The 25,942-nt window shown below is 42.4% G+C and overlaps 1 protein-coding gene across 2 annotated transcripts in view; it reads left to right on the top strand.

Moving 5' to 3' along the window:
* The window catches only part of NELL1 (neural EGFL like 1), a 525,706-nt gene that overhangs the window by 483,666 nt on the left and 16,098 nt on the right, over positions 1 to 25,942 (top strand). Inside the window, exons 16-17 of one of the 2 annotated variants that reach the window (XM_019477066.2) lie at positions 3,539 to 3,679; positions 21,568 to 21,761. In XM_019477066.2, the coding sequence (XP_019332611.2) occupies positions 3,539 to 3,679; positions 21,568 to 21,761 (335 nt within the window). The remainder of the gene's footprint in view (positions 1 to 3,538; positions 3,680 to 21,567; positions 21,762 to 25,942) is intronic. The other variant, XM_019477067.2, reaches the window with a different exon arrangement.

Genomic DNA, 25,942 nt, shown 5'->3' with positions numbered 1-25,942 from the left:
GTTGATTCTGTGAAGATATATGTATTGGTCTGTGGGTTTTTTGTATATGGTGGTTTGTATTTTACCATTCCATTGCCCACCCCCACGCTCTCTACCCTGAGTTTCTGGGCCCTTCAGGAGTCCCATGGGCCACAGGAAATGAATCCATGGGCTGTCTCTGGTCTACGAGCTAGGTATTTGACATTCCTGCTCCAGATGGTTCAAATGTAATTTTCTAACTCCTTTCATTTTACATATAAGACTACAGACAAGTATGGTACTGGACTGAGAAAGTTACCTAGTCTAGAAACAATCATTTGTATTTTATTTTGTGACATAATTTACATTCTCCTTAGATTTGGTTTCCAAGCTCTCTAAAAAGTAATCTACCAACCAATTAGTATCCTGTACTATAAACCTAAATCAAATATACTTTCAGAAGGTCTCTGCTTTAGAAATGAACTTTAGGAAAACTGTATTGATTTTGTAAATTAAAAATGTAGAATTGAATGAAAGGAGGTCAAGCAAAGGACTGACCCAAGGAAGCAATCTTTAAATGAGAGCTGCCTTGGATTCAACACAGGGGAGGCAACAAGAAGGCAGGAAAAAGGATTCATTTGCAAATGACCTGCAATTGCAAAGTCATTCACTTCCCAAATAGGATTAAACTTGTTCCATCAGCCATGACAACTGAAAAGATCATGGTTATAAATTCCATTTGCCATAATGAATTGAAAGTGTCTGAGTTTGCAAGCGGCACTCATCATTGATGGACAGTTAGGTTTGTGCATCATTTTTACAGTAAAATTAGCTTCCACAAAATGTAAAGTATAGAAGGAGCGGCAGCAGTGACAGAGTTTAAAGCGTAAACAATTTATTTGTTATTAGAGGTTGAGTAGTGGGAGAAGCAAACAATGATTCCATGCCTGTTCTTTAAATAACTTGCTTCATTTTAAGTAAATCTGAGCACAAAACTGAAAAGAGTCTCTAGCGAGATGTAAACAAAGAAAAGTGGATGAATCCTTTCCTGACACACCACATATCAGAAATAAGAAAAGGTTGTGTATAGGTAATACTTTCTTCTCATCTACTTAGGTATAAATCAGCACCAACTCCCCTACAACCAGTGGAACCATAGTCATATGTAAACTTTAAAAGTGGAAATAATAATCAGACTTTTAGATTAATCTCAGCCTTGCATCAGAATTCAAGAGTGAGACCATGTATTGACAGATCTAAATGCAGAATTGGGACCCAAGTCCACAGGCTTCCAGTGTATTCGTTACACACACCTTTAATCTTGCTTTATTTGCTGTAGACTAGGTATGATTATCAGTGGATGAAAACTGCTCATATGCACTGAAGAAATATGGCCATTTATAATTGGTAAAGTACTCTGTAGTGCTGCTGAAAACTGTCCAAGATTTTTTTTAAACAGTTCTAGCTAAACAGAATTAACCATTTTTTATGAACACCATGAAAGTATAACAGCTTCTCAATTACTGCAAGGTTAACATATAATTAATTTGCTAATTTTAATTACAACCCTCCAAAATATACTGCATAAATGCTCAGAGGAGAACAACAGCCAGGTGCCAACAGTAATCAGCCAAGGTTATTACAGATTAGAAGGTCTGTAGCAACCATGTTAAGGAAGAGTAAAAAAAAAAAAACCTTTGTAAAAGCAACACATGTTTATTGAAACTCTGCAGGGAATAACACTTGCTGTCTACTTCTGCTTCTGCAAAATTATGGGTATTGCCACTTGCTTCACTCTTTCCTGGCTTAACGTATAATTGCAGTTGAAACATATGATTGCCTTTTCTTTCTGTCACATGCTATTATCTTTGTATTATGTATTGACTTTCATCATATAAACTGCATGGAAAATTTAATTACAACAAGATATTAGTCAGTGTTTACAAAGTAGTATGAATATGTAAAGTTTTGTGTTTCTGCCGGGTAGCTTAGTGAACTCTAGAACAGAAATCCAGTTGGTGAAAATATGTCTTTCTATGCCAGCTCTGTACTGGAATGACCATTTTGGGTGTAGGCATATCTTGATTAGTGCTAATATTACCTTTTTTCATGTTGGCTATGATTCTGTAGTCTAACCAATTTATTTGGACCAAAGGAACTCTCTCAGTCCTAGAGCTGGTCAGGAGCCTAGTCTCTTTTTTCAGGGGCAGGCAGAGTAGTAGGGACTAGGGGTGTGCAAAGTGGGCCCTATTTGGTTCGGATTTGGATTCGGTGCGAATCAGGGACACCGATTCAATTCGTTGATTTGGATCACTGTCCCTGATTCGATTCAGCCGAATCTGAAGATTTGATGCTGATTCAGAGAATCAGCCATTTGGGCATAGACACAGCTTTAAAAGTTTTTTCTACATACCTTGAGGTACCAGCGCAAAGTACTTCCGATCCACTTCCAGGTCTGCTGGGGAGTGTATGCCCCTCCTGGCTCAGTAACTGGCTGTGGGGGGACCCTGGGTGTCCCTTCCAGACCCAGGAGGTACCAGTCGCTGAGCCAGGAGGGCACAGGGGGGCCCCCAGCGTGCTCCATGGCGGACCCGGAAATGGACCGAAAGTTGTCCACTTCCAGTTTGTTGCTGAGCACTCTGGGGAGCCCCCTGTGCTTCTGTGGGACCCTCCATGTGCTCCAGCATCGCAGCATTCACGAGCCCCTGCTACCTAGAGGTATATAGAAAAAACATTAATGCTGTCTCTATGTCCAAATCTCCAAATCTTTTCAAATCATTTTGGAAGGTTCCGATTTGATTGAGAGAAATTAAAGGGTCTTCTGATTCGATTTGGATTTGGAGATTCAGCCACCGAATCGGGCTGAATCTCCGCTGAATTGAATCAGGGACCGAAACTTTGCACAACCCTAGTAGGGACCATTCATGCAACATGATATCAGCCAGTGACAGAGGCCATACTTTTTTACTCTGTAGATGACAGCATCAGCTTCAGTACTCCTATCTAGGAAAACCCCTAGGAAAATTAATCCCTTGAGTTTAAATCTGCATTATTTTGAAGGACAAGTGCAAAAGAGAAATAATGAACTTGAGAATCATGTCCACTAGACCTATTGGTGTAACAAAGCTAATATTGTAGAATAGTGGCAAAGGTGAGCCCCCAGCATCCTATTTATACTAGAACACCTGAGTAATCCAGTTGTTTTACAAAGAAAAAGAAATTATCTTTGTTTTAGAAATATGAGAAGATAGGGTCATAATCTCTGAGTAGATCTATGCCAAAACATTTTAGACAAAGAAAGAGTTAGTTCCTTGCCTCTAAATAAAGGCAGCTTATTTGTATTTTACATTTTAAATTCATAGTAAAAATCTTCAGTTGCATTTTATGCTTCAAGTTCCATAACTTCTTATTGTTCTTGTTGTTGTTATTGGATCAGCTGCATGTTAAGTGTTTGTTCTTTGGAACCATTACAAAACATGATCCATATTTTTAAAAGAAGACTTTTTTTTAAAAAGCATCTAAAATGTTGGTGTCAAAGGAAATTAATTTCCTGGCTGGCTTGTGTTTTTCTCTGAGGCAGATATTGATGAGTGTGCAGAGGGGATCATTGAGTGTCACAACCATTCACGCTGTGTTAACCTCCCAGGGTGGTACCACTGTGAGTGCAGAAGCGGTTTCCATGACAATGGAACCTATTCTCCTTCCGGAGAGTCCTGTATTGGTAAGCGATGCTCAGCACAGAACTTTTTTTTTTCTTCTGCATGGTGTCATACACTTACTATTATGATGGCATGTCCTGAACGGTTACTGTATTTAAAGTTAAAATTAAGATGTAACCAACCATTTGTTAACCTCATCACTACCCTTAGTAATGCAATGTAGATATTAGTACAAAAGACATGAACCATCACATTTCTGAATAGTCGTATGGAAAGGGGACAATCAGAGGTCAAAACTGTGACTTGCCATCCTTAGCCATTTATCACCATATGCCACTTGGAAAAACTGAAATAATGCATCCGTATCTAGCCTTTTTTGCCATTGTAATAAGCAACATGAATGTGGGCACTGCTTTTCAACTCGCTGCTTTCAAATTACAGCAAAAAGATACAGGGTATTTAATCATAAGTCAAGCATTCTTTTATTTGTTTATTTTGTATTGTTGTCTGCTTTTATCCTGTTTTATTTTTAGGGCTATACAAAATATACTGTAACACATTTTTTGTTTGGCACATACCATATTTATAGGCTAATGTCATAAGAACATGGATTTGAGAGTATTTTCCAAAGTGTGTAGGATCACATTTGTTAGGCTTTGTTGCTAAGACTTAAAGTGAGAACAGAACAAGACCTCTAGGTATGTACTGCTGTTTCTGCTGCTTACCTGTGCTGTATGACCTTGATTGGGTTGCTTTGCCTTTAGACTTTGCACTAGGTATCGTGGTAGAATTGTACTGTTCTTTATGCACCCAACCAGCACTTTCATACAGTTAGCAATCCTATACCATTTGCAGTATGGATACATGAGTGCCCTTACAGCTCCTACGCATCCTCAGTAGGCTGCATTCTGCCAGGACAAGTACATGGCTCCGAATTGGAATACCTGGGTGAGCATAAATTCTGAATCCACAGGTGTTAGAACAGGCAGGGGATTCTCTCAGTTTTTATAATGGTTAGGGCATGCATGTGAAAGAGAGCTGTATCAGACTTGCGGAACCATATCATCCAGGCCCTGGTGTTTCCCGAGGGTATTGGACTGTAGCCATGTACTGTGTGAGGCAACCGTCAAATCAGCCCCATGTGCTGCATAGGAAGTGTGGGGCCAGTCTTGTGTACATGGCAGGACCTGTCTGGGTCATATGCTGCCATTGGGTCCAGATCACATATTGGTGGCTATGCTTAGGCCTGGGCTAAGACACAGGCCAGCTTGGGGCCAGTCGTGCTCTTGGGGCCCATCCAGGGCTCACACTACCAGCAGTGCCATGCTGCCACTGGGCCCTCGACCAGTAAAGAGCACACACTGCCCACAGCACCATGCTGAAATGGCCCCACATGTCTCATCCAACATTCAGGGCCAGTCTGCAGGCCCAGTTCATCAGAGGGACTGGCTCAGCACCACTCATCAGGCCTACAGGGTTTGACTTCCATGGGTTGGAGCATTCACCCAGGAAGCAGCAGACGTGTTCTAGGCCTGCCTCATGCAGAGGGGTTTTGAACCTACACATTCTGACTTCCCACAGGTCAGGCGGTATATAATTTCCCTGTCCAGCTCTTCAAGTTTATCATTTATACCACTGTAAGAGATCAGAGTCTGGCCTTGAGTGTTGTTAGTTTGAACCCTTAACTAAAGTCATTTTAAAGGATTTGCCCTTTGAAATAACCCTATGGATTTCCTAGAGAATTGTAACTTTTCTAGAGTTTTGTTTTTAAACTGATCTATATAATTATCAAGGAGGGATATACTTCTCTATATTAAAATATATTTTATGTTTTAAATATCTTTGAAAAGGATGTCATTCTCTATTAACTTCTATAGATATTTAGATCAGCTTCTTAGAACTTGGATTTCTTTAGAATTCTAGTTGTTTAATCCCTAATCAATGTTTATGAGTTTTCCATAAAAAATATATTTCTGGGTATTGTGACTATGCTTCTGATTATTTTGAAAAAACTTTACTTAACATTGTAAATTGTTCAGATTTTGGCTAGTATACTTGTAAAGTGAAAAGGATTTCTGCTTATTGAAAACACTAAGAAACTGTAAAATTCAAGAATAATAGCTTAGAACGTAATATCTTGGAGTCTTAAATTTCAATTGTTGAGACAAAGCTACCCAACTAAGTCCCAGTAGGCACATCTACACAAGACGTTTGCAGCAGAGTAGATTAATTAGCTCTGCAGTAAATGTTGTGCACCTACACATGCACCCCTATTACGCTGGAGTAAACTAATTAACTCTGTAGAAGGATAGTACTTGTAAATACAAGTACTGTCCTGCTACGGCACTTTTTACTCCTCAGCAGTGCACGCACAGATGCAACCCTGGCTGGAGGAGGTATGAGGGGGCTTCAGTGTTAGGGCTGCCTGTTGGATAGCCCTGCACTGGAGCACCCTTGTGCCCCAGTCAACCCATCCACTGCGTGTTGAGCCAGGGGGGAGCAGCCCCCAGCCTGGCAGACTGACCTCTGGAGCTAACTGCATGCAACACAGCTCAGTGCACGTCGCGGGATGAAAAGGTATGTGTATAAATGCCCTAAAAGTCTTAAGGGCACTAGTGATAAAGGGTATCCATAACATTTCTTCATGCCTTTCTGTCTCAGGTATTTCTAAGGTGCTTATCACTCCTCTGTGCATGCCAGGTCACAAATGTAATAACTGTGTTGGGCCAAACTACTGTACAATTCACTGAAATCAGTTGAGCTATGCCGGGACTGTATTTTGCTCGCTATAGTCACAGCTGATATGCACACCCAAAGCAATATGTTTTTTGAGTGGACCAATGTTTCCCTTGTATGTATAAGTATAGCACCTGGGAAAGTCAGTACTGTAAATGTTGAAGTTGATGGTAACCTTGCCTATGTATCTAAGAACAAAACTGAGCCCATAATGGTACATTCTATGATCTATGTTACATTCTATGTAGATTAAACAGCAATGTGTTTTCTTCAAAGCAAACTGCTCTCATTTTGACCTGCAGAGTATGTTGGAAGTTCAGAAAGGTGAGATGCTTATCTCACCATGTGTAAATGGTAAATGAAATGTGAAATTAATGGGGTTATTTTAATTTAGATAGCTTTTCTGAGTCATCTGCTACTGGGCATCAATGCTGAAAGGACTAGATTAGTTTCCTTTCTTCCTCTATACTGATTTAATAATAAAAAAATACAGTATTCTGTTATGTTGAAACAGATCATTTAAACAGTAAAATTCCTTTTAAAAATGTAACTAAAAATAACAGTTATGCAGAGAAATGAAATATGGATATTACAAGTACATTCCAGCTACAAACATAAACTAATACATGTTAGCTGAACATTTATTTGAATCACTTTATAGAGCTTATTTATGTGGGTAGAGTATTGAGTGTCAGGGCCAGAGTCATTCATCTTTTTATTTTATATGAGAGAGGGTTTGTCTGCATAGCAACAGCATTTGTTTGGGAATGTAAGAGATTATAGGCCCAAAATCAGAGTGGTAATCCAGGAGAGAATTTAACCCACTCTGCTGAAGTATTTCCTGTATGGTTTGTTGCTAGACACCTTTTCTTCATGACTGAAGAACAAATCCTAGGGAACTCCTCTTGAATAAATTGCAATATCAGTTCATTGCCGGACAGCTGCTTCCCCTTCCATTAAATACAGAGAGGAGGTGGAGGATGATCTATTGATGTCTAACCTCCTTTTTGGATTTTGGCCTTACACATCTGTACTATATGTGGACCCCCTGGTCAGTTCACAATGTCCTAATACTGGTATGTATATGTCTGAACCACTTTTCGCATGAGAAACATAGAAAAAATATGCAGCTTCTGTTCTTTGGGCATTATGGTATAGCTAATTGGTGTTAAAGATATGGCCTGTGGGCTGGATCTGGCCAATAAAGACTGGCCAGCAGTGCTGCCTGAGGGCACATATGCCCCAGAGCGGATAGTGGGGAAGGGCCCAGGACTGTGCTGCCACAAGGATTGGGCCCCTCACAGCTCCCCTGCTGTTCCCCTCGAGGTGCATGTGCACCTGCTGCCAGCAATGAGCTGGGCCAGGGCTATGCAGACCCCAGTGCAGCTGTTTGCAGCCTCCCTGCCACTGGCTGTGAGCAGCCCCCACTCCGAAGGCTGAGTAGCAGGGACCTGCTCAGAGCCTGGGCCAGTTGTGGCAGGCAGCTAGGAAGCTGCAAACAGCTGCACCAGGGTCCATGGAGTAGGGCTGTGCAAAATGGCTATGTCTCATTTCTATTTTGGATTCTGCTGTTTTGGAGAACAGTGATTCATTTTGGTGTTTTGGATCACTGCTTCGTTTTGATTTGGCTGAATCTATTGTGGAGTTTCAACGCTGTTTTAGAAATTTGGATTGGCCGGGGTGAGGCAGACAGAGCCAGGCAGCTGCAGGTTCTCCCACAGTTCCTCCAGCTGTGCCTGCCTCTCCCTGGGTGGGGGAGCCATGGGGGAAACCCCCATGGCTGCCCTGCCCAGCCCTATCCCCTGCCCGGCCCTAGTCTAGTGTTGGTACTTAAAAGCCTCACTCACCCGATGCAGCAGTGGCAAATGCGGCCTTTGGGAGTTGGGGTGGCTCCTGCACTGAGCTGCAGCCTGACACCACTCAGCTTCAGTGGCCCCAGCTCCCAGACAATGCACAGCATTCTGCTGAGCCATGCTGCACCTGCACCATGGAGCAGGTGCTGTGCAGGTGCCAGGCAGAGGGGGGCAATCCCTGCTGCCCCCCACTGCCCTGTGCTGCATGGGGGTACCCCGCCATGAGCACCCAGCGGCCCCAGTTGCCACTCCTGCAGCCAGTGAGTGCAGAGCTTTTTTTGCTTTTTTTTAAAGTGCCGGGATGCTGGAGTGGGCTGGGGGCATCAGGGATGGAGCTGGGTGGCACGTGCAATCAGGGTGCAGGGGCTGTACAGGTGGTGAGTTCGGGGCGTTATTTTTTTTTTTTTTAAGTGCCAGGAGTCAGGGCCAGGCAGGGCCTGGGGCTGGGCAGGGCAGCCATAGGGGCTTCTCCTGTGACTCCCCCTGGCTGTGCTTGATGTTGGTTGCGCCAAGCAGAATCGGGTCCTGGTGCTGACCCCAGGCAGCAGCAGTAGAATGCTGTCATCCCACATACAGATCTGGAGGGCTGCAGGGCTGTGCCAGACTCGTCCCGGGGGGCATGGGCACCTGAATCTGTGTGCAAGTTGACAGCAGGCTGCTGTCCCTCCCCTAGAGTCCTGGAATTGGAAGGGTCCTCAGGGACATCTTGCAGACACTGGCCAGCTACAGATGTCAATATCAGAGCAGTCCTTCCACCCCTCTTCCTCCTCCTCCTCTTAGTTTCTTTTTCCCTGCGAGCCTAGCTCCAAAACATTTCTGAAACATTTTGGATGGTTTCATTTAGTTTTGGAGTTGTTTTGGAGCCTTCCACTTCATTTTGGATTTGGTGTTTTGGGTGCCAAAATGAGCTGAAACACCACTGAAACAGAACAGCTGCCAAAATTTCACACAGCCCTACCATGGAGCCCTGACCTAGCTTGTTGCTAGTGGCAGGTGCATGCACGCCTTAGGGTGGATGGCAAGGGATTCATGAGGGGCCCAATCCTTGTTGTGGAAGTGCAGCTCTGGACCCTTCCCCACTGCTTGCCCTGTGGTGTTCATGAACCTCCTGCTCACAAGCCAGGCTGGTGCTCCACAAACCCCAGTGCAGCCACTTGCAGCCTCCCAACTGCCTGCCACAGCTGGTCCAGGCTCTGGGCAGGCCTCTGCCATCTGTCATGGAGCCTGGGCTACTCGCAGCAGGAGGCAGGGTAAGTGGCTGCACCGGGATCCATGGAGCCTTGGCCTGGCTTGTTGCTACCAGTAGGTGCTCGTGTGTCTCTGAGCAGGTGTCTGGGACTATACTGAGACAACAAGGAGCAGGCCTTTCACAGCTCCCCCACCATCAGCCCCTGGCATCTTAAAAGTAGATGTTGCTGGTGTTTGGGGCACTCTGCCCAAAAACTTTGCTGACCCCTGAAGTACAGTATGACACAGAACGGCATTGCACGGCTAGGACAGCTGCTACAGAGAATGAAAAACTGCTGAAGGGTAGTTCCAAAGAGGGTAGACTGTTCTCAGTGGTGGCAGATAACAGAACAAGGAGCAATGGTCTCAAATCACAGCAAGGGAAGTTTAGGTTAGATGTTAGGAAAAACTTTCTTACTAGGAGGGTAGTAAAATACTGGAACAGGTTACCTAGAGACATTGTGGACTCTCCATCCTTGGAGGTTTTTAAGACCTGAGTAGACAAAGCCTTGGCTGGGATGATCTAGTTGCAAGTAGTCCTGCTTTGAGCAGGGGATTGGACTAGATGACCTCGTGAGGTCCCTTCCAACCCTAATTTTCTATGACCAGGAAAAGTCATTGGTTTCCAAGTTGTGAAAAGCTCAACTCATGCTTGTCATCCTGTCATACATGCCAGGTGCAACAATCCTCCAAGCCTCAAACCTAGGCTTAAGTTTGAATAGATTTTAAATTTAATTCATGCTGCTTTAGGTTGGTTGCAGGCATTAAAAAAAAACAACAAATCACGCTTTACTGGAAGCAGCTGCGCTTTACTTCATCCCGGCTCTGCAGTATCTATATAGATCAGGTTCTTTAGCAGGACTTTTTTGTGCATATAACTAAAGCTGATTCAATCAGCTACTAGATAAAAGTGCCAAAACAGCCCCACTAAAATGCCTGATCTATACAGACATCAGGTGAGCTGGGTCCAACTAATGCACTACCTCTTCTGGGCACATGCTGGGCTCAGCGCGGGACTGTGCTGAATTTAAAGTAAAGCATCACTTTTTTTTAAACTTCTGGAAGCAGCCATAATGTATAGTGTGCTATAGCATTGTCCATTATTTGGTGTATAGAGTTGAAATCAATAAAAAAAGTAAAGCATCTTAATTTGTAAAACAGAAGGCTTGATGCTTCCTTTGAAGTTTTTCCATCTCCCCTTTATGCTGTAGAATTTTTCTTTTGTTGCTTCAGTGGTAGGTAGAAAGAGACATTACATAGACCCTCCTATATTGTCATCTATTTAATTGATTAAAACTTGAAATATCGGAGTCTATTTCAGTCACCGGTGAACTGGGGATAAATTGTTTTTCACTTCATAAACACTAAGACAAAGCTGCAGTGCTTATGAGCTAGCGGCTAACTTAAGAGCTAGTATTCCTAATGCTTCCACAGGGTTGTCATTTGAACTTAATAAACTATCAGGACTGGGCTTCATCTGTCATTTCTTTTTCCTCAGTACCAAAATGTTTTGCTATTATAGCATATTATACCAGCTACCGAAATAGCTAAGCAAAACTAAGTATGTTGAAATTTAGGGGGAACAGCAGTAGGGATTTTCCTTCTGTGACAGTTTAACATGCTATCAAACAGTGTACATGAATCACATACAGGTTTGTAGATTCATAGATAGTGAGGCTGGAATGGACCTCGGAAGATCATCGGGTCCAGCCCCCTTGCACCAGGCAGGAAAGACAACTGGGAGTCAGGTGACCCCAGCAAGGTGACTGTCCAGTCTCCTCTTGAAGATTTCCAGGGTAGATGATCGCACCACCTCTGGAGGGAGCTTGTTCCACAGTCTAGACACGCTGACTGTGAAAAAGATTTTCCTAATGTTGAGCCTGAAACGGTCTTCCAGGAGTTTCTGACCATTACTCCTGGTTTTCCCTAAGGGTGCCCTGGTGAACAGCTGTTCACTGAGCCCTTGATGTATGCCCCTGATGTAGTGGTTAGTCACTATCAAGTCCCCTCTCAGCCTTCTCTTTTTTAGGATGAAAAGTCCCAGATCCCTCAGTCTTTCCTCACATGGCTTGCCATGCAAATCTTTGATCATACAAGTGGCGTTTCTCTGGACTCTCTCGAGTTTTACCATGTCTGTGTTGAAGTGCAGCACCCAGTAATGGATGCAGCACTCAAGCTGTGGTCTCACCAATACCGTGCAGAGTGGAAAAATCACTTCCCTAGTTTTGTTGGAGATGAATCGATTGATGCATGCTAGAATATTATTTGCCCTGTTGGCTACAGCATCACCCTGCTGGCTCATATTTGTACTGTGGTCTATTATTACCCCCAGGTGCCTTTCATTCATGGTGTTTGTCAGTTTGGCGTTGCCAGGCCAGTAGGTATGTAGGGCATTTTTTTGTTCCCAGGTTTGTAAAATGTCCACTTTACATTTCTTGACATTGAACTTCATCTGATTCTGCTCTGTCCAACTTGCCAGCCTGTCTAGGTCCACCTGTATCTGCAGCCTATCTTCAAGCGTGACCACGCTTCCCCATAGCTTGGTGTCATCTGCGGACTTGGCCAGTGAGCTCTTTACCCCCACATCCAAATCATTGATAAAGATGTTGAAAAGCATTGGACCAAGCACTGACCCCTGAGGGACACCACTGGCCACTTCTCACCAAGATGACATAGATCCATTCATTAGAATTCTCTGGGTCCTACCCTGCAACCAGCTTCCTACCCATCTAACAGCCTCATGGTTAAGCCCACAGTCCTCCAATTTTCTCATGAGAACATTGTGGTATACTAAATCAAAGGCCTCCTTACACCTCACCACTGCCTCCTTCCTCCATTTCTTGAAGATGGGTATAACTTTGGCCCTCTTCCAGTCCTCGGGGACCTCTCCAGAGCACCACAAGTTTTGGAAAAGTTTCACCAGAAGTCCTGCGATGACTTCAGCCAGCTCCTTCAACCCCCTCAGATGAAGTTAATCTGCTCCTGCTGACTTACACATGTCTGATTTTTTTAAATGTTCACATACCAGTTCTACAGTAATAGTAGGAAGGCAGTAATTCCTACCCTGCTCCATCTGTACCCAATCTGGCATGATTTTGCCCTTGACCTGGTGAAATACTGAAGCAAAGTAGTCATTCAAGAGTTCAGTTTTCTCCTGAGTGTTGGTAACCAGCTGTCCTAAATTGTTGAGCCCCACACTCCCAATTTTTTTCTTCCTGTTCCCTACATACCTCAAGAAGGACTTCTTGTTGTCCTTGACTCCTGTTGCTAATTTTAGTTCAGTCGCCACTGTGACCACTGGGTCTCGAATAACCGGTCACATGCTGCCTTGGCTCATGCCCGGAAAGGTGTTCTCCCTGCAACCTCCCCCGAGAACGCCGTGCTGGTGTTACCTCCTTGGGAAGCCTTCCCTTATCCCACCTGCCATGACTTTAATATTTCCTAGTGGTTGGGAAGTGGCTAGCCCGGGGTCTTCCATGATGCAGGGTCCTGGTGGTCACTAGCAGGGCTTCGCCACCCCTACACCCCGTCCTCATGCCACCTTGATGAGCTGTCCCAAATTTGCGACCCAGTACCTCTTCCTCCGCTACCTCAGAACCTCACGGGTCAACGCTCCTCTTCGGATAACACCTTCTGGATCCGACGGTCTTCCTCCGTCTTATGTCGTTTTTGTCCGCCTTCCTCGTGGGGCCTGAGCTAACCTGGGAGAAACCTAGTCCTGCCCTCGACACAACGGGCCATGTACTGAATTATGCACCACCTCTCCCCCTTTCTTGACCCTTTTCCTACTTCTCAACCCCTTCACTCGGGGAAACAAAAATTAACCGTTCAAAAGAAAAACAACTCCCTTCCCAGGCCTCTTACCTCAGAGACCCTAGGTGCCAAGCTCTCTCTATCCCTTGGCTAGGAGTGAACCCCTACCCAGGTTCTCTTTCCTATCTTCTCCTTTTTCCCTTGCCTCTACAGCCCTGGGTTATCTTGTCCCTCTGCTCCCTACAGCATTCTTATTTGGAGACTGCTCTGCTCCCCTGTAGGTGGCCGGATCTCACTCTCCCTCAGGAGGACTCCCGGAGTGCTGTGCCATCTCTCTGGCTGCCTCCGTTGTGGCTCGCTCTCTAGGCCAGGCTTCTCCTCCTCCCTCCGACCCATGCCACTGCCACCTTTGGAGGCAACTCCCGTGTGGCATCCGGTGATCTCCCCAGCACTGGGACCTCTGCCAGCAGGCAGAGCCACTTCTCTTTCGCTTTCAGCGTTAGTAGCGGGTTGCCGCCTTCTCAAGGTTCGGCAAGCGTCAGGAGCCTTCTGTGGCTTCTCGTTCACCGCTCCTCCCGCCTGGAGATAATCCCGGAAGGGGCTGGGTGTCCCCACACTTCCCAGGTCCTTCCTCTTTCCCCCCTTCCCTTGTCCGTCTGGTTCTTTTATCTCCATTTTGCAGGGCTCCCTCATGATGTCACTGGCTGGTCTCAGCTGAATAAAGGCGCGGCTAATGAGCCATGCGGGTTTTTCCTTTGATTCCTGTTGCGTTGCAGCTCCTGTTAAAGGTAAGTAATCTTCTTATTTTTCTCTTCCTGTGTGTTTGTTTTTCTCTCCTGGTACAGCCACCTTAGCCTTTTGAATCTGTTCCCTACAGGTGCAGGCCATTGTTGTATAGTCCTCCTTGGGGCATGCCTCAAGCTTCCATTGTTTGTACACCAATTTCTTCTTTCTTAAGAGGACTATGATATCCTTGTTTAGCCAAGAAGGCTTCCCAGCCCTTTTGTTACCTTTCCTCCACATAGGAATTGATTTCCTTTGTGCTTTGAGGATCGTGTCTTTAAGAGACGACCACTCTTCATGCACTCCTTTCGCCTTCAGCCCCTGGTCCCATAGCCCTTTCCCTACTAGTGACCTGAGTTTGTTGAAATTTACATTTTTGAAGTCCAAAACTTCAGTCCTGTTATCTGATTTGTCTGCCTTTATGTGTTATAGAAAAGATATACTCTTAAAAGACTGAATAAAAAATGTTTAGTACTAAAGGATATATGCTTTATTGAATAAAGTTGCCTTGGTCGCATCTTCTTCCCTGGTAGATAGTCCATTGCTAATGCCCAGGGAAAAGAGTGCATTAGCAGCTTGATCCAGTGGAGAAATCCTCAGTTGTGTAGTGTGGTATAGTGTGGGGGTAGTTCAGTTGGGTTTACAGCTGCTTTATATACCCAGAATGACACAGAGCAGCTGTAGCTCACCTGTGACTGTTGTTTGTGTTAGTAATAACACCTTTAATTGTTAAAACTGAAATAATTTTGAAACTCTGCAAGATGTTTTATCAGCTTTGTTGCTGGTAAGAAAATTGCTTGCTATTTAGCCTTTCTTTAGGTTTTCTGGCTCTCCTGAACTTAATTACATACTCTTAAGGTAAGCATTTTGAGTCATATTAGAGTTTATATAAAGTGTGTTTTATCAAAACCTGCATTTTCAAACCAACTTAACCTACTTAATAGTGTCCTTTTAGTAGACTTTTTTTAGTCTTTTGGTAGACTTACAGTTCTACAGTATTTAAGTGCTATGATCAAAGATTTTCTGAATAAAGATGAATCTCCTTAATGATTTTAGTTTAAACCATGTTCATACCACTAAGTTTGATTTAAAAGAAGAGCAAATAAATTACCTCTGAAGTGACAAATTGCTTGTGAAAAATGATTTGTCAAAACAGTGTTCAATTAACTCATACATATGTTGATTGGGAGCCCAGCATACATTTTTCACATTGTTTTATATTGTAATGGTTTAATGTAGCATAGAAGTTGAAATTAGCACACTAGTAGGTTTTTATCTGTGATAGTTCATCATGATATCAGAAGGCATACCACTCATATGGACACAGTTTCATTAAGGTGCTATAGAAAAGTGTACTATTAAATACTGAATGAGACACTAATACGTATTGAATTCAGAAATTAAGTATGGAGGCAAGGGATCAAATCAGTATATGAAATCAGGTAAATGAACCTGTGTTTGTGCACACATTCATTCTCACATGTTTGTGCATTTAAAAAGTGTCCATGGGAATCCTTTTAATACACGTAAACTAAGGACATTGTGGGGCAGGGAGGGAAGAAACACAAAATGGTTTCTCTTGGGTGATTTCCCCCCATTCTATTCTGCTCGGGTTCTGAGATGGCCCAATCACCAAAGTATCTGAGTGTCTTCCAAGAGTACTTTAAAAAGTGCTCCTGTCATGTCACATGTGATTCATTGTCTCTCATCCTTTCCCCTATAGGAACAGCAATTTTATTAGTAGAGTGTTAGGATTTTTGTTAAGGGCACTCATTGCAATGAATCCTTAGTGAAGGAAAGATTAAAGAAATGCACCTTGCACTTGGGGTTTTGCTAGAACCCTTGAGTTCCCTGCATTGTTCTTGAGGTGGCATGGCACTTGAATGTGTCTTCACTTACCCTGGGCTGTGTCCTGGTGATACTTACTAGTGCAAATGGCCTGTTCCTATTCACCTTCCATTTTGCATTAAAAGAAAGTATGTACCTTTGTTAAAGGCAGTGATTCCCTCAAAAGGTTGGATCATGCCATTTACTTTCCAACTTGTGTCATTCAAATTTGTTCAAGATATTACACAGCCTGCATGCCATGGCGCCACCATGCCCCAAGTGTTTTTAGTAAATGAATTAAAATAATTCAGAATAAGGACTAAATGAATCTCATTGTGTTCAGAAAATCCTCAGTTATTTCACCATAAGAAGTAAAGAAAGAAACCTGTTTGTGTTGTTATAATCAGAAAAGAGCTAAGACATTTGTATTATCTCTTATACTTTATGTGCTTTTAAGTCAAATCTTGCCTAGTTGTGAAGCAAATAAGTTTTTACTTCAGAACCAGTGTCATGGTGATAGAACAGGAAATGAACTTCATATGAATTGTTTTGCCTCACCCATCAAGAGCAACTATATACTGATCTCCTTCCCTGAATGTTTATGGCTGATGACAATAGAAAAAAAAATAGCAGCTAGGTTTCACCAAGTGACCACTAGTGTAATGCCCTTCCCACCCATTCACAGTTTGAGTCAAGCCATAATTTCTGAAAAAAATTATGAAGAGGATGTAAATATATAGAAGTACCTCATAATGTGATTTTTATATTTACTTGATTTCAAATTCTCTTTAAATATTTTCTTTATTAGAAATTGTATACCAGGATATTTAGGTTTGTGAATTATTTGAGCGAAGTACCTATAGGATAGCTTAAATTACTTTGATACAAAACCCAGAATCCAAGGTATTTCCAGTACATAGCAGCAGAGAAATCAGGGCAATTTGCTGTGGCTTACGTAGCAAGACCAGTCTTTGAAAGAGGTTTAGTCATAAATAGGACTATTTTCATTTATATTTTAAATTTGTGTTATGTTATCTCATCTTATATATACTTATATAATTACATTAGATTTCACTTACAGCGGAATAGCTTTGTGAGCTAATTGAAAGCAAAATCAAGTATTCAAGCTTTTTAAAAATACCCTCAATCTCAGGTTCAAAGGGCGAAAAAGGGAAAACATTACTTTGCTACTGTCAGTGTACATTATTGGTTCTGATGCTGAGAACTACAGCCACTAACAGCAGAAATGTGCCCAAGGAATGTTTCAAGAAAATTATGTCTGTTAAAAGTTCAGTTCTGGAATGGGTGCAATGTCCAACCCTTTAACATTTGATTAATTACTAAAACATGTAAATAATAAATGCAGTAAAATAATAGGGAGCCCTCATTTGTATTAAGGAAGTGGAAGAAGACAAATGGTCTAGGATTAAAGGGCCTTGTTACGTGTTGCAGTTTGACCTGCTCAAATGTTGAATGGTGTTAATGCTGGCTTGAGTTTGGAGCAGTCATATCTTAAGGCTAAAAACTGTCTCTGACTGTCCCCCATCTGCATGGCTGTGACTTGTCACTAGGGGGCTGGTGAGCAGGGGTCTGACTAGGAGCTACAGGTGTGAGTTGCCACCATAGAGCTTGTGAGCCAGGAGAAATTTATATCTCTGGTCTAGGTGGGGGGGTGTCAGAGATGAGTTGTTGGGGTTGGGAACATGAAGAAGCTAGGAGGCAAAGAATTAATGGGATGGGAGTGGGTTAGGAAATGGGAGATGTAAAGGAAATGGGGATGGGGGAAGGATGGTGAAATGAAGGAAGTCAGCCTCTAAAGGATAAACTAAAAAGTAATAAAAACCATTTAAAAAGTTTTAATAATTTGGGATTGGGGTGTGGGGGGTGCTGGTCATGCTTCCCAGGGTGGCTGGGAGATAAGAGCTGTCAAAAGGCACTTTTGGGAGAGCTGCTGCCCCTGGCACAGGAAAGAAACCCCAGCTTATGGGGACCTGATCTGTCCCCTTACCTTGTTCCCTTCTGACCCCCTCTAGATCCCACTTCTGGATCCATCCATGCCCTGTGACCTGGCTAGGTGGCATGTGCCCTGCAGGCTGTTTGCATGGGAAGGTCACTCCCCCAGGAGTAGGAGGGAGAGTTGGTGTGGTGCCAGAACTGCCCCCTTAACAGTAGAGTTCATGGGGTAGAAAGTCTCCACAGACAACAGGAGGGTGGGGGAGAGGAATCTACATCCTAGGATGCTGGATGACTGCAATTTGGATGGCCCATCTGTGGGGAGTGGCCATGTGTTAATGGAACATGAGCTTGGTAACACGAATCAGAAATTAACCTTCCCCTGAGTGGCATAACTTTAAACACCCTGAAGTGTGCTTAAAACTAGTTTCAAGTGTTAATGTCTGGAAAATCGGGGGTTAAGAGCTACAGCATGCGCCTAAAATTAATGTCTAACAAGGCCCAAAATTCTGCAAACAGTACATGTTACTTGGCTTTTGTTTGATTGGCTTGTTCTTCATGAATGGCCTGCTTGCTAGGTTGGGCAACTCTCAGTGGGGCATCTTCTTTATGTGCACTCAGCAGAGAGCAGCCGTTGCTGTAAGTAAATAGGGTGCTTCTCCCCTGTTGGTTACATATAATAGATTAAGTTGGTTTTGTGCAGTGCAAACAGGTCTGTAGTACTGAGAATATGAATAATGTCAGTTTCTATAATTGCTAACATCTGGCTTTCCATAAATCTGTTAAATTGCATGGAAGCAGAATTAGTTTTCTATGTCATAAGTAAAGCAATTACATGGAACTGTGTAGGCAATATGGCTCTATATTCATCTGTGAAATCCTTTTAGTTTTGAACTGTTAAATCTACTCTTCTAATCTGAACTCTAATCCTGCTGCATATTATATATATGCTATTTAGGGAGGCCTTATTATTGCGGGGAAGAAAATATTGACAATGCTTGGATCTATTAAATGTGAAATCACCAACAGCAAAGTGTATGTTGCATTTGTATATTTGTTTTCAACATAAAATACAAGTCAAGGTCTAGTGAAAGGATAAATAGCACATGGTTTTTTAAAGAATACTCTTAGTTCCATAATAGCTAATTGGTTATCATCTTCCATTGAAACAACTAATTCCATATCCATGGCTCTGTTTATGTCATTGTTTGAGGCTTTTCTTCTTTTTTTAATACTCTGGCACTTGATAAACAATAGACCGCGAGCTTTGATTTCAAATCATAAAGTGCCTTTTATACCACATACAATGGCCCCTTCTAGATAGCCTATTTATTAAAAAGATGATGGGAAGAAAACTAATGGGGGCAAAGTGTGCACATGGAGATATATTTTTTCATTTATTTGAAATCAGGCAGAAAAATACAGTAGTGCGTAGGAAGTCTAAGGGTCAAATAACGTTGAATAAGATGCGATATGTAAATTGCATCAACCTAGGAGTAAGTCCAGCAGACTCTGTGCTCACCAGACACTCAAAGGTACAATTCCCTCTTTGCTTCATCTTCGTTCTGGGGTAGGAGAGGTAAAGGGAAGGGAGGATTAGCGATTTGCTGCTGACCTATATTTTTGATTCAGCTGTGCTGGCCAGCAGGTTGCTTGGCATTTCCAGTCCATCCCCACCACCTGTAAATTGAAATGTGAAATAATAGCCAGTTTGAGAGGTTTGCTGTCCTGGCTATGATAACTAGTTCGCTTGACCTGCATTACGGAAACTTTTTTCTCATCGATCCAAATTCTGAAGATGTTTCTGATTGTTTACTCAGACTGTATGCATGTAAAATTTGTCCTTATGTGAGTAAAACCTGAGTAAAATACAAAAAGTGACTTTGGAATTCAAACTACTAAGACAGGGGTAGGCAACCCCCGGCATGGGTGACAGAGTATGGCATGCAAAGACATTTTGCTTGGCATATGAGCCGGGGGGTGTGGCAGGGAAGGTGCCAGGGCTGCACTGCCACAGCAAGGATCAGGCTCTTCAGAGCTTCCCCACTGTCCACGCCAGCATATCATTTTACAAGTCAAGGTGCAGGTGTTGCAGGTGTTTTTGGCACTCTGCCCAATAATGTTACTGACCCCTGCACTACGATCATATGACCCACTGGAATAATTTATTCATTAGGCCCACAGACCAGTCTCACATATTGGATCTAGTGTGCAGGGTTGGTCCAGAGTAGGTGCCACAGGTACCTCAGACCAGCCTTCCACAAGAACTGACATTGAGCATAGGCTACTGGTCCAGCACACACCGCATGCAGCGTGTGGATCCAGTGCAAGACCTAAGGGTGACATAGTGGGCCAGATGATGGGACTCTGCAGGTTGGTGTCTTTGACAACCTGCTTTAAGAAGTACCATTTGTGATTCAGTTAAAGCTCCATCGTATCACTTGTTTAGAAGGCACCCTTTACTCCTGAAAAAAAGATAATCCAAACTTCTGACCACTTTAAGAGGTTATGGCATTTGCCACAGAAGTAGCATGGTTGTTAGCCATGTCATCTTTGGGAAATTTAACACCATAATTTCCATGTAATAATGTATATTATATTCTCCTCTGCTTTTCTTAAACGTTAGGTACTATTGGTATGTGATACTTAACTATTGCCCATTAAATAGTTGCATATTTCACCCTAGAAGTCACTGCATTTTAAGTGGTACATTTTGTGATTCTTCTGCATAATTTGTAATATTTGTATAAATGTGTTCTTCAGAATGAAAAGTATTATATGAGATTTTACTATCTGTTTCAATTTATATTTTCATAGTTATATGTGAATATACACACACATTAAAAAGCATTTTTATGTATTCATCTTTTTATATAATATGCTTCATCTCATCCAAATAAACTTCTCTCCCCCCCTTGATTAAGCTTTTGGTTGTTAATGTACATTATGGAAACAAGAGCTATATATTCACTTGCACTATAATTGTAAACATTTTCTTAAACAGAGCTCTAATAAAGATTTTCTAGAGAAACATAGCTATTTTCCAGATTGTCTTAGCAAAACAATTTCATGGGTTTTGTTTTTTTTTATAAAAGGAAGGGTGTTGTCTTTGGTGTCCCAGGGAAATTCCCACCTGCAATAATCAACTGCCAGCAATTTCAACCCTGTGCAGTAATGCATCATATCATTTAGTAGTTAAGTAGTTCCTAAAATCACCTAGGAAAAATATTAACTTTTTCAATGGTTGGTGCTAAAATCTTTGTTGCTTTGTTGAACCTCACTTTTACTACATGATTTTGTATACTTTCAGACCTTGAGGATTTCTTTTCTATAGAAAGTGTTCTGATGCCTTTCCTTTTATTCTCTTCTTCTTTCTATAGGAAAGGGTAGTGATTGCTTGTCATTAGTCTGGGGAAGCTTAGATCGTGGTAGGAGCTTATGAAAATGGTGCTTTTCTATTTCAGTCTAAAACCCAGAACAGAAGGTGCCCTAATTGGCAGACAGTCACTCTAACTGTCTGCCAGTTCCTACTAACTAGAAGCACCTTCCCTGGCGGTTCAAGTTCATCATTGCTGTATAGCTTTCCTAGGAATGTCGGCATTTACAAATGAGCATACTGTAAGTGGTTTCAGAAGTCAGCAGTGGAATCATAACAGAACATAGTAATTCTGTTTTGTTTCCAACAAATACAGAATATACCAGGAGGAAGACACCCTCCAACAACCCAGGGAGACAAGCAGTAACTGTTTAATAATGAATGAACAATTTGTCACTGGAAACAAACCTCCAAGACACTATACATTGGCTGTGTTTTGCAGATATCGATGAATGTGCCCTAAGGATCCACACCTGTTGGAATGATTCAGCCTGTGTGAACTTGGCAGGTGGTTTCGATTGTCTGTGTCCATCAGGACCATCTTGCACTGGGGATTGCCCACATGAAGGTAGCTTGAAGCGAAATGGTCAGGTGTGGACACTGAAGGAAGATAGGTGCTCTGTTTGTTCCTGTAAGGTGAGTTGTGTGTCATGTGTTTTCTTTAGATTTCCTGGTCTAGTCCAATATTAGGGCATCATGGACATTCACAAAGCCTTACCTAAGTCCCTCAGCACTTACATTTTCACTGATACAATCCTCTAGAGACTACGCTGCAACTGTTGGGCACAATTATCTAACTGTCAACAAAGCTGAGCGTCTAGGGTCCAGTTCATGCCTATGACCCATCAAAATTTACAAGATGGACATTCCTTTGTCCATCTCACCAGAGCATGATTAAAAGATAGCTAAAAGAAGGTGTGGTGGCATCCCTAACCAAATAGATATCAGCTGAAGGGACTCAGACCCACCTTTTGTACCCCCAGTTGTGCGTTCTAACCACCAGCCTCTGTAGTATTGTGGCAGGAAGAGTAGTTTCAGAGAACCTACTTGTTGAAGGTGTTCTGCTTTGCTTGGAATATAGATCAGAAGAGTGGGGTTTAAGCCTGACCCCTCTCATCACCATTTCCTATGCAGCAGTTCAGACAGCACTGTGCTTAACAAGCTGGTTTCTGTGAATCCCATGCTTAGGGCCCAACTCTTCCCATGCATTGTATAAAGAGACAGGGCATGTTGCTTAGGGCTATTGATTCCACTAAGCAGCAGGATGTCTAAAAGTTGAGCTTGACAGACTGTGTTTCAGGGCCTCAGTCTCCCTTGTGATTTCAGCCTGTTAATATTTTCTCTAATGAGGCATCTGTGAATAAACTGAGCTCTCATTCTCATATACCTTTTAGGAAGCCAGCATAGCAGGTGTGTATCTACTTCAGTGCTAAAGCTTACACTGATTCAGTAAGGAATCCTGTTTTGCGTTAACAGTCCCCAACTATTGTGTGGAAGCCTAATTTAAAGGGCATTGGGCCTTATCCTCTTAATTTATATTAAAGTAGGAGCAACTCTGAAGCCAGTGGAGTTACACCAGTATAAAACTTTTTTCAATTAAGAGAATCAGTCCCCTTGGGCCACGTCTGTGTCTTAGTTACACCTGTAATGTAGCTCCAGTCCTGCTCCATTCAAGTGAGTGATGAGACTCCCATTATTTGCAACAACAATGGTAGTGAGCCTTTGTCTTGGTGTATGCAAGATGAGATTTTGGATCACTGAATTTTGGACATTGGGGGTAGCATATAGGAAGAAGCCAGGTAAGGCCCCTGTGTGGACACTAATGTAAAAATAAGAGCCTTGTTATCCCTACAGCGCAGTTGTGAACCAGGTTTCAAAACCAGTAGAAATCCAAGTGCCTTGCTCTATTTTAGGTTCAGATAGAAACCTTGTCAGACCAAAACCTTTACTTCAAGCAGCCTCTAAGTATCCTAAACCTTTTCCCCTTGTAAGTTTGATACCCTGTTAAATATATAATATGCTGGTTGGCTTATGAAAGAATGAGAACATTTTACTGTGAAAAGAATAAACAGCTTAATATAATACAGCTTAATATATGTGAAGACATCTGGTCTCCCTTTGTAGAATTCTAAAGATTAGTATGCTCATCTTAGCCTTGTAATTTATACCGTATTTGCCATTTTTTCATTGTAGCTATTTCTTAGCTGAATGCCTCTTATTAGTATGTGAAAATACACAGTGTGCTCATTTATTACTGTAGATATTTTTAAATGTCTGTCTCATTTTGTAGCCATCCCCATCTCTTGTTTTGTTTCTTTATATCCTTGTTTTGTCCTCAGTTCCTCATACTACACTTTACTATTTGCATTTCATTTTATTTGAGAATAGTTTATACTTGAAGGCCTGAGTTCTGGCCTCCTACTCAAAGCTGTCTTACAGAGGCCTTATACAAGGAGATCCCTGTTCACCCACCTACCGGGGGATGAATAGCATAACAGCTATTTCAGCCTATTGGTTGCAATAGAAATGACTGCATCTGACTATATCTTTAAAATCTCAAACCTGCCAGATATGACTTCACGCTTTCTTTGATCATATTTGATGAGATCACAGAAACAGCTGCCTCTGCATTTCATTTTCTTGGCCTACCCTGTTTTCAGTGAAGTTGCACTGCAGCTGATGCAGTTGGGGTTTTCCACACGTTCAGTGTGGGGAAAAATAGAATAGAGCCATCTGCCAGTCCTTTTACTTGCATTTATATAAGCTTTGAAAATTTCTACTTGCTTGTCTTATCCAGAGCAAATGAATGTTTTCTATGTGTGAATATTAAGCTTTTTTCCTTCTCCTTATCATTGTGGAGAGAGTGGGTAAATAGGCATTGGCTGGAATCCCTTATCATTTGTATGAGATATAATATACCATCATTCTTTTTTTAAGAAAAGATATATAAAAACATAAGAATTGACATTTACTGGGTCAGACCATAGATCCAGCTTGCCCAGTATCCTGTGTCACAGTGGAAGAGAGTAGATGCTGAAAGGGAGAATGAAGTGGGTATGACTAGGGCTTCTCCTCCTGCCCCCACCCCACCTTGCCTCCTCCTCTCTCACTTGCAACTTCCAGCATTTAAGTTCTCTGATTCAGAGTCTATACACCTAACTCATGCTTAGTAGCTACTAATGCCCCTTCTATCCAATCCCTTTTTGAATCTGGCTAAACTTTCAGTTTCCACATCTAGTGGCAATGAGTTCCACACTTTAATTACACAGTGTCTGAAAAAGAACTTCCTTTTGTTCATTTTAAACATACTACCCACTAGCTTCATTTTGTGACCCTTAGTTCTTGTACTGTGAGAGATAGTAAATAATAAATCCTGATGTATATTCTTTTCACCATTTTCTATTTTATAAACCCTTATAACATCCCCCCCTCCCCCCCCCAGCATCACTTTTCTAAACTGAATAGACCTAGCCTCTTTGGTCTCTCTTCATATGGAAGCACCTCTATACCATTAATCATTCTTGGTGCCCTTCTCTATACCTTCTGTAGTTCTTCTATATACTTTTTGAGGTGTGGAGACCAGACCTGGGCACAGTATTCAAGGTGTGGATGCCCCATGGATTTATAAGGAGCCATAATGATACTTTCTGTTTTGTTTACAATTCCCTTCTTAATAATCTCTAACATTTGGTTTGCCTTTTTGACAGCTGCTGAGCACGGAGCTAATGTTTTTAATGAACTGTCCACAATGACTCCCAGACCTCTTTCTGTGTGGTAACACCTAATGTAGCACCCATCATAGTGTAATAGTTGGGGTTATTTTTGCCCAGGTGCCTCACTTTATACTTATCTACATTGAATTGTATCTGCCATTTAGTTGCCCTGGCTCAGTCATGCCAGATCCTTCTCTAGTTCCTCACAGTCAGCCTTGGTCTTTACCACTTTGAGTAATTTTGTGTCATTGGCAAAAGTGGCCAGCATGCTACTCACCCCCCTGTCCAGATCATTTATTTATTCATCAGTTAAACAGCACTGGTTCCAGCACAGATCCCTGGGGGACCCTGCTGTTTACCTCTTTCCATCCTGAAAATTGACTATGAATACTCACTCTGCTTTCTATCTTTACGGCAATTTCTAATCCATGAGTGGGCATTCCCTGTAATCCCATGACTACCTAATTTAGTTTAGAGCCTCTGATGGGGGACCTTGTCAAAGGCTTTTTGGAAGTTCAAATATACTGTGTCAAGTGGACACCCCCCCCCCCCCCCCCCGGATCCACCCTTGTTGACAACCTCAAAGAATTCTAGTGAGTTGGTAAGACACAATTTCCCTCTGACAAAGCCATGTGGATTCCTCCTCAGCAAGTCATTTTCATTCATGTGCTGAACAATTCTTTTTTTATCAGTGTTTCTGCCAGTTTTCCTGGAACAGAATTTAGGCTTGCTGACCTGTAGTTCCTTGCATCCCCTCTAGAGCCTTTTTTAAATATGGGAGTCACATTGGCCACCCTCCAGCCCCCAGGTACTGACACTGTTTTTATGATAGGTTGCATACTACAGTTAGGAGTTCAGCAATTTACAATCTGAGCTCCTTAAGGATCCTAGGGTGAATGCCATCAGGTCCTGGTGATTTGCTACTGTTTAGTTTCTCAATTTCCTCTACGACCTCCTCTATTGAAACCTCAATTTGGGTCAGTTCCACTGACTTGTGCCTGGAGAGGAGTGGATCAAGTGAGAGAATTTCTATAACATCTTCTACTGTGAAGACGGATGCAAAGAATACATTTAGTGTCTCAGCAATGGCTCTGACACCCTTGA

Source organism: Alligator mississippiensis, chromosome 2 (assembly GCF_030867095.1).
Source record: "Alligator mississippiensis isolate rAllMis1 chromosome 2, rAllMis1, whole genome shotgun sequence".
Taxonomy (NCBI): domain Eukaryota; kingdom Metazoa; phylum Chordata; order Crocodylia; family Alligatoridae; genus Alligator; species Alligator mississippiensis.
The sequence above is the reverse complement of the archived record's forward strand: the minus strand, read 5'-3'. Positions and strand labels throughout refer to the sequence as shown.